This window comes from Etheostoma cragini, chromosome 13 (genome assembly GCF_013103735.1).
Source record: "Etheostoma cragini isolate CJK2018 chromosome 13, CSU_Ecrag_1.0, whole genome shotgun sequence".
NCBI lineage: Eukaryota > Metazoa > Chordata > Actinopteri > Perciformes > Percidae > Etheostoma > Etheostoma cragini.
In genome coordinates, this window is record NC_048419.1 from 18,265,876 (window position 1) to 18,281,073 (window position 15,198).

Consider the following 15,198-nt stretch of genomic DNA (forward strand, 5'->3'; position numbering starts at 1 on the left):
CACACACACACACACACACACACACACACACACACACACACACACACACACACACACACAGACACACACACTTAGAGCAAGATGCTAAGATGGGGAACAACATAGATAGAAAGAAAAGATGAGACCTAGAGCTGTTTTGGGAATGTTGAACAATTCAGTTAATCAGGCATTAAGAACAGCATACCAGGTCAAAATATGTTTTTGCTTGCCTCAGTGCCAGTTTCAAAGGGATGTGAAAATCAACCCACTGACATTGTAGGGTTACAAAACAACTTTTTTATATTTATAATGTGTATGGTTACATCATCTGTTTTCCCTTTGATGAATATAAGTAAGCTATGAAATGCATGCTTAATAAGGTGATAACATGTAAAGCCTTGATGGATAGAGATCATGTCCATGTGCCACAAATTACACATTACTTAGATTGACTTATTTTTCATTGTCTTCAAAATCTGTGTGTTCATGAAAAACCAACTTGAAGGTTTTTTTGACAACAGCCCATTTTTTCTGTTGATTACATAATTGATATAAAACAGGCCCATTAGTAAAATACGTACCAAATGTAATGAGAACTATCCATGGTGCTGCTCTTACTGCATGCCCTGGAGCAGGAACAGTTACTTCCAAATCCCAGAGTCCTCTCTGTGCCACCATCGGATAACCAGGTAGCACCACAGCCAGACACTCCACAAACTTTGGTTAACTGCATTATTCTGAATTACTGTTTGCACAATATATTAACTCTGTCCTGTCTCTACATAGTGCTAAGTCTTACAAAAAAAACTGTTTGGAAAACAATGGCAGTGTATAAAAGAGATAGCTTATAGTTCAGTTTAGAGGGATGGAAGACTTAACGTAAATATGTTCCAAATCGATTAAGTTATTTTAACAAATGCCAAATAACGTTTGTACAATGGACTGAACCTATCTACAGTGCTTGTGGTTAACACAATATAAAGACAGTAAAAAGTAAGTACTATAAAAAAAAATAAACGTTCAAATAATTCAATCACAACAACAAACACTGCCACAGAGGTGGGCCATATTCGGTTTGATGCCAATTTTCAGCTGTAAAAGAGGTCTGACATTAAGCACTTTGATGTAATTACAGTACAAAACTTTGCAGGGTTCAAATCATCTGTGCTGAGGCATATATTTAAAAGTATAACATGATGTAATATGTCCACGAAAGCAGACTAGAAAAAACATGACATTTTTCGAAAAGATTTTTGACATATCATCTTCTTCTCTCTTCAATTTCAATTCCACCCCCTGTAAATATCACCCAATTACCACAGATTTGTGCAATGGGGCCTGGAAATAAATAAATAGATATATTACTACCCAATTCAAACTGCATTTTATTGGACTTTTAAATTCGCATTTTACAAAGCTCCCATCAGGCCAATGCAGAATTTTAATTTATTTTTCATGATAAAATTGATTCCAATATTTAATTTAAAAAAACAACAACAACATGAGTGGAATCATATCAAGGACGATGCCTTTTTTTAACTTGTGCTTTTACACTTCGGTACACTTAGCATCTTCCTGGTAGGACCAAATCGGCTCCTCTCTTCTCTCAGGCAGTAGAGCCGCTGTAGGACTCCTACACAGGGCTCACTGCTCTAACATCCGCGTCTGATCCCACCATATCCATGACGAGTCGTGTCCGAGTTTACACAGTGGCACACATCCTGCTTACCAGTGCGTGGAGTCACAAGCGTGCATGGCTGCGAAAGATGCGCCGAGTGTGGGCTTTAGTGCCTAGTGCTCTGGTCCATGCATCTTTCAACCCCAAGGCACTGCATTAGCACCGCACCGCTCAGAGGCCCGAATGCTTGGTGCGTGAGCAACTGTTGGTGGAGGGATGCATTTATAGCACGGGACTCCCCTTTTGTCTTGAGAGAAAGCGACAGTGAGAAAGGGGAGCACAGTAAACACAATGGACAGCGTCAGAGAGATGTGGCGACTGAATTCACACAATTCAGCACCATGGACAGAGTCATAAACTGATGGCGAGTGATTTTTCCTTTCTCTCTTTTTTTGGAAAGGAGTGTGCAAACGGTTACTCTGTTATGTTCCCTCAGCTTCCCCCAGGGACCCTCCTCACAGTAAGCTACCCAGAAAACGGCAAGCAACAAGAACAGTTGCATCTTCCTTGTTTGGCATCTGCCTCACTTGCAAGTTCACACCAATGCACGGAAAGTGATTTCACTGAGCAATCTCAGTATTTTTGCAATCAACCCAACATAAATGGACACAAACCGACATATTCTAACAAGTTAATAGACAACACAATATTTAGTTATCTCATGTCTTACAAATGCATTTCACTTAATATAGTGGGCGTTCGGGTTGGTGGTCAGCTTGAAAACGTGTTGATTAAAAAATAAATAAAGTGAAGTTAAATGCTCTCTCTAGTACTGCCTCACGCTAAAAAGTATATATACATATATATATATATATATATATGTATGTATAGCTGGGAGCTCCTGGGCAGCTCTGCTGGAGCAGTGGGGTTAAGTGCCTTGCTCAGGGACAGCTAGCGAGTTGGCTGACGCGTGTCTACACGTGTCTAAAGAGCGAACGGAAAGAGACGACCCCACCCACATTTTCCACCTCGCCCCCGAGGATTTGAACCACTAACCTTCCCGTCTAGAAACCAGGGAGACCCCCATGTGCCCCTGTGTAACTTGCAGTTTTGCTTCTCCTTTAAATTTCCAGTGTGGCTGGGTACTACATTTGCCACTACCACCATCACCAGCAGCGCTGCTTCTTGATGTTGTGGTCGGGAATACGCATGCGCCCGGCATTGGAATTACTGCACTGGCAAGAATAAGTTGGACCTCGTCTGTCTTCACTAAAAGAAAAATACACATAAGATAAGTATGTCAGTGTTCAGAATAAGAAGAATGAGGTGTTTTTGCGTCTGGTTGCTCCCTCTCGCAGTGACTGTGGTGTGCGCCCAAAGGTAAGTGAGAGAGTCGAAGGATGCCTCACTCATTTGTTCTTAGGTTGACTGTTACAAACGGCATGGAAAATACTTGGGCACTTCATGATCCGAAATTGTCTCTTATTTAAATCTGCTATGCACCCTTTCTCTCTTTTTTCTTCCATAGTGTCGGTGACCCTAGCAATATGTCTTTGGTTAAAGAAACGGTGGATAGACTGTTGAAAGGTTATGATATACGATTGAGGCCAGATTTCGGAGGTAAATGAAATCGTATTATAACCAACTATGTTCGAGTTTGCTCCTTGTCAGTCATATAATAGTACAGTGTTGAAATGGCTACGTAGCCTAATCCACGATAACAAAATTGTCTTTGCAATTTCGGAAAGTAAAAGAGACATTCAATATCGCCGTCTTCCACAGTCTCTGACATGTTATATGAAACAGTCGAACAAGATGTGTCAAAAAAGCCCAGAGTAGCGACATAATAGGATAACATATTAGTGATATGGTTGAAGGATGAATGTGGACGATAAAATACTCCAGCTCATTAATTTGAATGAAATACCTCTACAGTGAAAAAAGGGTCTGTCAACTCCCAGTGCACGTCTGTTGGAATTTTAAACAAATGTTGCCTATTTTTTTATATATATTCATGTTCCAATTTAGGTGTTTACTGCGACGGAAACATGTATAGGGCTAGGCGATTTCATGTCAACAACTTTTAGGGGAATTACCAGCACTTTTACCGCAGCTCAGGGCGTCTAATCTCATCCAAAATGAACACTGTAAACTATTATCCGGCTGGCAACAGCTAAATTCACAAGTGTTAATCTGGGTTTTCATCACGTACATTATTGAACGTTTCTCTTTAAATATGACAGTGACTCATACAGGCTGAACCTGATGTACAGTAAGTGTTGCTTACCGTTGTTTTGATCTATTCTAGGTCCTCCTGTTGGAGTGGGAATGAATATAGACATAGCCAGCATAGACATGGTATCAGAAGTCAACATGGTAAGTAGGCTATTATCACCTAAGCTTTGACACTGGGTGAACATTGGTGCTAATGATCCCTGCTAAGCATAAACCTACGAGGGGGATACCCTCCCAAACCACCTGGGGTACCCCCCTCCTAATGAAGTTCTGTGTAAATGTGTATTTTTAACCTCTCTGGCGATTTTGAAATTGACTGACAATAGATGTAGTTTCCAGTCTCATAAGGTAATTCCTGCTTAATTTGTTGAACAGGCACAAAGACAAGCATCACTTATTTCACAAAATCAATGATTTCGGGAAATGCGCTTTCTTATAGACAACGTTATAGTATTAGCCCAAGTCTCATCACAGGTATTTTTTCACACTGACATACATTTTGCTTCATGACAAATGTTTAGATTGTCTGTTGTGGCTGGTGTATACTGCTTAACTAGAAATAGTGACAGTGAAAGAACTTGAGAGCTGTGGATATGGGAAGTGGAGATTATTGAGTTTTGCTTCATACAAGTGCACCTCCTAGTGATGAAATATTAGAACTGCACCTCAGTTAACAAGAAACTCAAGGCTGTGTTTTATCATCATGAAAGGTCACTTGGGACACTGATACAGTTGACAAGGTGAGCAACAACTCCTACTCATTGCTATATGCATTCGATTTTAATACGTCTACTGTAATTTTTTGTAACAGTTTTTTCTGTGGTTGACATCTGTTTATTTACAATTTCTCTTACCTTTCACATAGTTGCCGCCTGCTGTTGAAGTTGGTTTGGTGTTGCTAACTGGGATATGAGTCATGCTGTGATCACGCGAAATGGTTACACACTGGAATATTTTTGGCAGCAGCACCCAAAGGCTGTTGCTCATGTTGTTATCTTTCGCTCCTGTAGACTATGTTGATGTGTGGAGATGAGATGTTTTTGTATGTATTTACCCAGAAGACCTGCACAACCTTAGGCACATACATGCACACACACCCACACACACACACACACACACACAAGCACACACTTACACAATGCAGGTCTACAGAGCCCTCCACAGTGGCCTTAAATCCATAATTAAAGGCATGTTTTCCCTCTCTAACCGATGCAAGAGCTTGAAATCTGCCATAAATTGTGTTTGTGCATTTGTGTGTCCATGTGAAAGAATGCTTGCAAGTACAGTATGACTATTGTAAGTGTGGGAATTGGATACATATCCAGGAATGAAATACTTAAGATGTTATGTGTATCTACATCCTAATCACCTAGTGCATATGATACAATTCATCCAATGTATGTATAGCTTTTCTAAGCAGAAAGGAAGGTAGTGATGTTGCTATGGTAAACTACCACACAATTGTGTATAGGCAACACATAATATTATAACAATAAATGTAGATATTTGGGGTATTGGATCTTTTAGAATGCCACGGAACAGAAAATTAAATCTAAAAGACAAAAGGTCACAAGCAAAATTTGTAGCACCACGTAGTGACAAAATATAATCCTATACAGTAGTACATGTCTTACGACTAAGCCAAAAGGACACTCCAAAGGTTTTTATGCTTTGTTTATTATTTCGTCAGCTATCACCCCCTTTGGGCTACAACTCTCTGGAAAAAAATTAGAGTATATCCAGCTGCATTAATCCTAACCAGAAGTACATCAGGGCCGGGGCATATAGCCACACACACCCACGCACATGGCCAAATAATAGAAATCCCAATTTGTATCCAAACACACAAAGTCAGTGCCGCACAGCTTCTTTGACAATACTATTCCTTTGTCAGCTCTTGCCCACTAAACACCCTCTAATGTGAAAGGGGAGTCATTACCACCTGACCAGTGGAGTCTCATGAAAAGAAGAGGCCACATGTGTGTGTAATGGTTTCGGCATCTTTGATCTGCTCCCCTTCCTATAAATGTAACCACTTTTCAGGATAGCAGCTGGTGTAGAAGCACTTTCCTTTCTTCCATTTCCTCTCCCCCATCTGGCTTTCTGTCTGCCACTTATTTTGGTGTGGGGATGGAGCCACCCTGTGTCTTTTCTTTAGAGAGCAAATAAGAAACAGGGTTGAGGATAATGGAGAGATGTCACTGAGGGATGTATCCAACAGTGTCCTATTAGCCATTATGGCAGAGTGGGAGACCTATGCTTAGTAAAAACATGTTCTTATATAAGCCACTACTGCTCTTTGTTGAAGGCCTTGCATTAAAAGCAGAGACATGAATGTGTATATATTTTCTCTAGAGAAGCCATTACAATAAGGATATAGCAATGTCTTACCAATGTCACAGAGCAGAGCCCCATTTAGAAACAACACAGGCCTTTAGTTCACTTTAGATGAGTCACCAAACTAAGTAAGCCTTCAAGTGTGAGTGGCCCAGAGGACATGAAGTCCTCTCCAGTAACTTGTTGTGTAAGCAATTCTGATGATCCCATACACCCATTGTACCTTTTCTTAGTTACAGACAAGCCTTTAGAACATGTTAGCAACCGATGACTGTTTAGATGTTGTACGAGTAAAACTGTTCACCAACAGCTGGCTTTACTGAGTCATATACTATGTAGAAAACTGCATTACATGTCACTTAGGCCCAGAGCCGGACATGGAATGAGGAGGCTGTGGCTGGTGTTCATTATATATCCATGAAAGGTCACTTGTTCCTGGGTGTCAGGGCCAAAGTGTCAAGCCTTTGAGGGAAAAAAGGGTTAGGATATGCTTGTGCAAGAGCTAAGAGTCAAAATGTTCACCTCTGTATGTGTGTGACAGTGGGAGAGAGACAAAGATAGATAGGAGAAAAAGCTCTTACATTAACAATTGGAGAGCCAGAAGCGGTGCTGGTGTTGGAGAGAAGGTCATGTACCTAGTGCTGCTGAGAGTTCATTCTGCATGACTTAGAGGTGGACGTACGGAAAGGGGCACACACTGAATACCAATGTCATGTTAGACATTCAACCCAAGGCAAGTGGCTTGGCGCGCCTTGATTCATGCACTGGTCAAAGGAATAACGGAAAACAGGTACAGTAGGCATATGGAGGAGTTGGTTGGTTTCTTTATTTGTCCTTCCTCCAAGCAATTCTCCTTTGCACTCTTTCTTCCACTGGCATTTAAGTCTCAATATTTGCTCTTGGTTGAGCTCCTGAGCACTTCAATCCTAAGCCAACAGCTTTCACAGGGGAAGAAATACTCATGTCTGAGGATGAACTAAAGTTCTTCTCCTCCTCCAAAAGGCAAAAATACCATTATTAATGCACATAAAGGTCAAAAGGAGCTTATTGAGTGTTGGACTGGAATTCAGAGCCTGCCATTTCTGTGCCCAGTAATTTCAACATCTCATCAGAATATGTCTCTGATGGGATGTCTGCATTAACTGCATCAAGATCATACTGAAAAATTGGCCTATACTATATATCATACAAATGGCTACATTATAAAGGTTGTTGGCTTCAAGAAAAAAAAGATCGTTGCTTGCTATTTAATAATAAAAGGAAAGGAAGGTTCTAGAAGTACTTCTCTGCTATTGCATAATGCCTGGTCCGGACCTGAGAGATTGAAAATGATAATAAGTCTGCATCTGTAGTTGTGTCTAGATCTATTTTGTAGCAGTCTTCAGTAACCTATTACTGATGTGGGCAGAATTATAAATTGATGAGACATCAGCCAAAATAGTTAGTCGTATGATTTAAAAAGATTCTTATGGTACAGATTTAAACATTTTACACCCAGTTTATAATGGCAATGGTAGTGATGATGTCATCTTAATCAGCTCATTATAATGTCAATGATACAAAATCCATAGATGGATGATATAAATATATGAAGATGATGGATGCAACTTATTGTTGTGTTTTGAAGGATACAATGACATTATTGTCTCTTTTGTCTGGCCAGGTTTCACCCAAATTGTGCACAAGGGTTGATCACAGCAGTCTTTGTCAGTACTCAAAATGATCTCTAAACCCCCGCTCCTTGATGGTTGCATAGTATCTAATGAGAGTATTGCGGTAATATGTGAAGATTCACACAGTGAAACGCATCCCAATTGTGGGGAGAAATGACTACAATCCAACCTTTTGTCCTATTGTAAAACAAAGTGTCAAACTATTAAAATGATCTCCACACTCAAGATCTTAACAAGTGAATGAGCAAAAAGGAATTGACCTTGGTCGCCAGATAATATCCTGGGTGATGAGGCATTAAGTAGGCAACTACAGTTTAAGATAACATTGCAATCCACAGAGCTGTAGATGGTTGGTTTGGTTATTGTTGATCACACATAGAAGCTGCAAACAAAAATGAGAATACTGAAACAGTTTGCCTTGGAAATGTGCAACAGTTACTCACAGCAATCACATTCTTGAGTTGGCTGTAAAGGGTAATCACAGTACTCCAAACTGCTACAATAAAAGTTGTTGTTACTGTAGTCCTTTGGAGTGACTATTGCTGTGTCACCTTTCTTATTCACACTCTATATTAAGCCCGCTACCACATAGACAGAAATGGACTTGTACACTTAGTATGTCTCTAGTGTGAATGTACACTCTCTCTCTCTCTCTGTCTTTCATGTACATAAACATATTCACAAATCCTAATCTCTTGCTATTCTCCAGTTTTGCTACTTCATAAATTGGTATGTTGACATAGCCTCCAGGAAAGTAGCTGTTTGAATTACGTAACAGACAGCAGAGACAAACTCAACTAGGGTTCAGCAAGGATTTGACTTGGTGTGGTAACGGAGTGAGCTGGAGCGAACATAATGCATGAAGAAAGCCAAGCTCAAATGATATCAGTATTGATTATCTTCTTTTCCTGCTTAAGATGTATGATGCACTGGTGTGACTTAAAACTTTAATTTTCCATTAAAAATAAGCTTGAATATGATAGCAGTTGGCTCATGGTACAGTTCACTAAAAGAGGGGTCTCATTGATTTTTTTAATAACTGCATGTGGAAAGTTGTTGACAACAAAAGACAATTGAGGCATCAAGAACACATTTGCCATTTTTTTAATTATACGACTGATTAACCATGTACTTCCTTTTAGCAGTGGCAATTTGATAAAATACAATGACTTTCTATCACTAGGATGTAAAACAGAACACAGTAAAACAGTTACACGAGACCAATCTCAGAATTTCAGAGGCGTTGACTAGATGAAAGCATGAATAATATTAAATGTATCATATGTTGAAATAACATTTAAACTTTAAGCATTATTGGAGATTTTATTTTCATTTGTTGCAACTTGTGGGCAGTAGAACAACCTGAAATTGCAACTTATCACCAAACAAAGTTGATATGGCAAATGTGGTAGCAAACAGTTGCCAAATTACAAATCCAACAGACACAAAGCAACATTCATTTGAAGTCCTGTTTCTGGCCACCCAATTAATGTAAATCCAATAATTACACTTCCTTTAGCCCTGTTTTAAAATTCATGAAGACCTGAGGGAAATATCTGTCTCTTTAGCTGCCAAATGCTCCTCTGTGTTCACCAGTGAGTAACTAACTGTGTCAGTTTGCGGTTTGGTGCTGGGTAGATGGTATCCACTTGGTTTATCAGAGCTTCTCTGCTTAAACAGCTGCATGCTGATGCTGGAAAAAGCTTAGTTGGTAGGGGTATGACTGAACCAAAATGTTAAGTGTGGGCCATAAAACCACAGCAATAAGCTGAAATATGCTAAAAGTATCTGTTTAGCTAAGGTAAAGTGCATGTTAGGGCGAAAATTCTGTATGGGTTTATTATACATGTATGAGTGACACCTTTAACATTACAGGTAGTAATTTGACCTATTGTTTGTTTATGTACAGTATTATACTGGCTGTAAACCAAATTTTCCTCTGGGGATTGTAAAGATACCTTGGACCTTGAGATAAAAACATGTTTATTATACAGCTTTATATTTAATTTAATTGTATGGTGATAGCCACCATGAGTTAGTATATTTGGTAGGTTAGGGAAATAACGTGACTTTTCGTCTTAATTGTAAATTAATCAAATGCTTTCTATGTAGTCCATTCCCTCAAAGTCTTCACTGCCTAATGCACAGATATGACCAATGCAGCATCTTCCAGCTGCCCTGGGGGTCAGCAGAACAAATATCCGGTCTGATACTAATAATCTAGGTGACTGTAGTTTTTTTTTATTTGTTGGTAACATTTATTTTACGGACTGTCTATTTTAGTCCGCTACTTTTTTGGGCTTTGATGCTGCATTTATCAACAGGTTCAGCAAAAAAAGAGAAAAACACAGAACCTGGATATTACTGTACAAACCAATACAGAAAATACAGCAAGCGTGTGCAGAGGATAGTCACTAGGGATGTTGAAGGAAACAAAGGAGGAATGGATGAATTGTGTGATTTGAGTGCTGAAACAACCCATGCCCCAACTTGCGTTATTAATGCTGGTAAGTTTAGATACATGTGCCTCCCTATAGAGTTTTAATAATCAATTTAGATTACACTTTGTGCCAATTGAATTTAGTTAAAGGATGGACATAAAGTGGCTTGGTTTTACACTGAAAAGAGGATGGTTTTTTCACAAGTGACATATTGGTAGGTGCTTACTCATTAGCAGAACCAATTAACCGATGGTGGTTGCTGTGTTTCTGTGATGATGATGGTGATCAGAGTGATAAAATAAAGAAGGAAAGAAGAGGACTTTTTTTCTTCATTCTCTCTTACACGGAGGATGACAAACAAGCCCATGTCACATGGTATCACCTCCACCAAAGAGGTTATGTGTTTCATTAACATTGTGCAACAGGGCATTTGTGCTACATTCATGTGTTTGGAATAATTCGGAAAAAAAAATAATTATATGTTTACTTTGGTTTATGCTGTCACCAAAATATAAAAAGGTAGGTGACACGCAGCAGAGCCAATCCGCAGCCGTTCCACAGTTGGCGGAAATCCAGGGACTTAAAGGTCATGGAATACCCAACAACTTCCCAGCTTAGGAAATGGCCCCATCAAAGAGCATGTGAATGCACCCTTGGCCTTGTTGAGTCTGTGCTCTCCGAGTGCCATTCTACTTGTCAAAACAACACTAGGCAGTTGAACTGACTGTAACTAGCCTACTGGTAATCTTTTCTGTAATAATATAAAAATATAATAATATTCTGGAGCCACAACATAGGAGTCTATTTCAATTAGTATATCAAATTCCTTAGTGCGGAATACAAATGAGCCACTCCACTAGACATGCTTCTTCATTACAATGAACATGAGTACTGCAGTTTTGATTATATCCAATAAACTGTCCTGCTGCCGCAGATACTCATGAGGGCAACAGTATTGAGTATTGAACTGCAGCTTCAAAAAAGTCCCCATGCACTGTTTACTCTGGTTTGAATAGCATTTCCTAAACACTACAGTGCCCATCTGAAATTATAAATATTAATATGTCTAAACCCCTTTTGAAAAATGTACTATACCTTAGTGTAAGAATGAATGAGCTTGGGGCTGAGACTCACAGAAAAAGTATTGGGAGATCACAAAATATTAAAGAAAAAACTGAAATTGTTGAGTTTGGTCTTTTCCTGGAATATGTCAAATAGAAATAAATAAAACAAAAACATAGCCTCTTCCTATTTTCCCTAAAGTAATGATAAGCCCAGATTTACCAAAAAGTTAGCATTCACTCTTTCTTGTGGAGAATCGTGATGCTAAAGTAGTCCCAAAATCGTGATCCTTACACAAACACAGGAGGTAATTAAATATTTACTTGGTCAATAGACAGGCTAACAGTTGGACAAAAGTCAATCAGATATAACAAACAAATAGGCAGTCAATCAAAAGGCAGGCAGGTGGCCATGTGTACACAGGTACAGACAGGGAAAACAGAACAGTAAGGCAACAAGACACAGATGCAGTCTGGCACTGTCTGTCTATCTGTGAGCTACCCTAAAAATGTGATGGAGAACGTGCAGACGAGGTGTGACTGGGTGAGCAGGTGACTGAGTTAGGTGTCGAGCAGGACCAGGGACACTCAAGAGCAACAACTAGCGGGCATATAAGGAAAGGCGCATCAGAAAGAGGTTAGAAGAATTTAGAAAACAGGTAACAGTGGGGAGGAAATAGAGGCTGAGGAGGGAGCAGAGGTAGATGGAACAGCTGTCTCCATGACAAGATTACCTCTGGTTTTTATGGGGTCAAAATCTCATAAGCTGTGCGTACAAAGATGTGTGCAGCCATTATTTCTTTACTCACTGCAGATATCTCTTTACATCTCATCAGTAGTCTGTAAAACAGGTTTCTGCAGTTGCCCAAACATTGGCTTTTCATTCATTGAATACTCTTAAAGTATACTAAATGTCCTCTATCCAGCATAGTGTGTCTTACCACACTGTCTTTCTTAAGTTTCTATGTCCCTGGATTGTTCTTATTGTCCTTATTGTTTCGAAATGTTCATATTACCCACAGAATGAATTGTAATAACTTTATTGATCTAGAATCATCATCTGGTCACAATCTTTGGTTTACAATCAAATATCTCCAAAATAAATGACATTTTTGTTAATAATAGTTGTACTTTGAGTAAATTGCTAACTAGCGAAAATTAGCATTCTAACACACTTAAGTAACATTGGGAGCATTACCTGCTAGTATGTTATTGTCATTTCACTCAAGACACCACTGCCTAAATACAGGCCCCACAGAGCACCCACGTGGGTTCTTTCCTATATATAAATATATAAATATAAATAATTGTATAAACACAAAGCAAAATGACAATGTGAGGATACCCAATTATATGACTGCAAATGTAGCTTTGATATGGGTGTATTCTCACCCCTTAGTTATGCATACAACGCATTTTCTCAGTTTCATTTTGCAAAACAAGCACATCAACTTTTAAAGCTCATTGCATTAAGCTACATTATACTAAGAACCAGAGATGGTAAAAGTACTCACTTTCCCTACTCAAGTAGAAGTACAGATAATACTGATGAAAAATACTCCAGTATAAGTAGAAGTACTGATTTAACTTAGTAAGTTAAGTTATAGTTAAAAGAAACTACAGTGGACATGGAAAAAAGGCTCTTTATATGCCATTGCCTATGTTTCAAATGGCTGTATGCCAATAGGCCTAAAACATAGCTTATGTATGGCTTTTTTATTGTGACCAAGACTGGTTAACTCCAGGTTGATAAGATTCTGACCGAGTAGCGAGATATGAACGGAGACAACATCTCTCTTTTGATGCTTTTTACAATCAGGCAACAGTGTAAAGATGGGCGTGGGTAGTTCTGTTATGGCTGTGTGTTTGTGTGGTATTAAAAGAAATAAACAACATTGTAATGGCTACCATACACAATATAAAGGAACCATATATGCTAGCAAATAATAACAATAAACCCACTATTAATTATGTTATCTTAATGAGCAAGGACGTTCAACAATCGCCATTATGTCAAATCAACAGCCAGTTGCAACCTAGGTAACAGATGAAGAACACAAACAAGCTAACTTTTAAACTGTAGACCTATGCACCAACAGCCTTAAATTAACTGACAAAAAAAGTTATGAGTCTTACAGTTCTCAAAGACGCACACGATCTCAACTGATTATCCTCCGCACAGCAAGTTTCTTTTTTTTTTCTCAAACTTTTTTCTCCGTATGGCATGCATGCCTGCTCGCGGTGTGAGGCGAGTCTCCGCACTGTTCTCCGACACGCACTCACAATCACACCTGATAGACAAACTAAAGTAATGAGCCAATTTTGTAAAATGTAAGGAGTAGAAAGTACCGATATTCGTGTTAAAATATTGGTAGTAAAAGTAAAAAGTCATCAAAAAAATAAATAGTAAAGTAAAAAAATCTGAAAACTCTACTTGAGTACAGTGACAAAGTATTTCCCATCTCTGCTAAGAACCCTGAGGCAACATAATGTTTTATGTGAGGTCATTATTTATGTGTTTAATCAGGATCATCAGAACATATTACTGCTTTTTTAGTCTTGTTATAAAACTAAAATCTGGAAATATTTTGAGCACAGCATCTAACTAAGCATCTAATTAAGTGGCATGCACCGATGCAGTACACACATGCACAGACATGGTTATGAACCAAGAAAGATGTACTGCTTAAATCATTACTGTTAGGTACACTGTTTAGTGCACAATTAATAACACAGCTCGAAATGACAAGGGAAGGAAGGCATGTAATCAATCCCCCCAGGTTAAACAAGCTCACTAGTTAGGCATATGATTCACTGTTGCCTGTGACAGTGAATGATGGGTTGGCTGTTTATCCATCAAACATGCAGCTGCATGTCTAACTGTTAAACAGTAGCATCTTGTTTTGTGGGCAGACTTGACAGCATACTGCCATTGTGCCATTTTCTCATTGCAAGGCATTCATTTCCACACCTGTCCGGTGTCACGCAGATGTTACTCTCTTCTGCAAGTTTTCCCAATCCTCTGTTTCTCTCTCGCTCTCTGGTCTCCCTCTCACTTATCCGTTCTCTTTGCCTGTTTGATTATGAAACAAGGATGGCGCCCTGCTGCAGGGGGATTCGACAGAGTTACAAATCAAAGTGGGTTAATCAGATGGCCGACCAATTTCAGGAGGCATGTCTCAGTTCACTTGACCCACTGCTCTAGTTGGTTTATATGCAATTGCTTACACCCTCCAGCTCCAAGTTTTGATTTAGGCATTGTGGTGAAAACAATTCCAGTCATACTTGCTGAACTTTAATTGCACTTGTACGGAGACTGTCCTCCCCTAAAAAACAACCCCATAGGTCATCTGTGCAAGCAGCTTGTAATGCTCATGTCAGATCGAGGTGGATGGATCGGTGAAACAAACAGAGGACTTTCACCCAGGGGCCACTGATGACTCATTTTAACTCACGTACCAAAGTTATCACTATAAGTAACACTACGTTGTGAATTAACTAAGGCACGTACGTGGTTATGCACATAACTCAAATCATAACCTTTTCCTTAACCTAAGTTGCCTAGTTATGTTATCTAAACTTAATCAAACTGCTAACATTTCACAATATTAAGCACATGTTCAAAACTGCAACATTTTTGTTTAGTGTAGGTATGAGGACATTTTGATCTGCTGCCCAGTAGTGCTGTAGTGGCGCTTATTTTGGAAGCGTTCCTGTGGGTTGTATTAGAGGGTAGGAACAAACAATCTATTTGGTCGAATGGGTTTGGGGACTTGTTGTAATCTTTCTATATATACTGTGAATATATAATTAAATCTACTGTATATTCATAGACTTTCAACTTTAACAGAAAA

General features: G+C 39.1%; 1 protein-coding gene across 1 annotated transcript in view; it reads left to right on the forward strand.

The window, feature by feature from the left end:
* Positions 1 to 2,669: 2,669 nt before the first annotated feature.
* Positions 2,670 to 15,198, forward strand: part of LOC117955651 (gamma-aminobutyric acid receptor subunit beta-2) — a 58,090-nt gene continuing 45,561 nt past the window's right edge. The window contains exons 1-3 of the mRNA XM_034890269.1: positions 2,670 to 2,977; positions 3,126 to 3,217; positions 3,906 to 3,973. Coding sequence (XP_034746160.1) covers positions 2,895 to 2,977; positions 3,126 to 3,217; positions 3,906 to 3,973 — 243 coding nt within the window. The 5' untranslated portion in view covers positions 2,670 to 2,894. The remainder of the gene's footprint in view (positions 2,978 to 3,125; positions 3,218 to 3,905; positions 3,974 to 15,198) is intronic.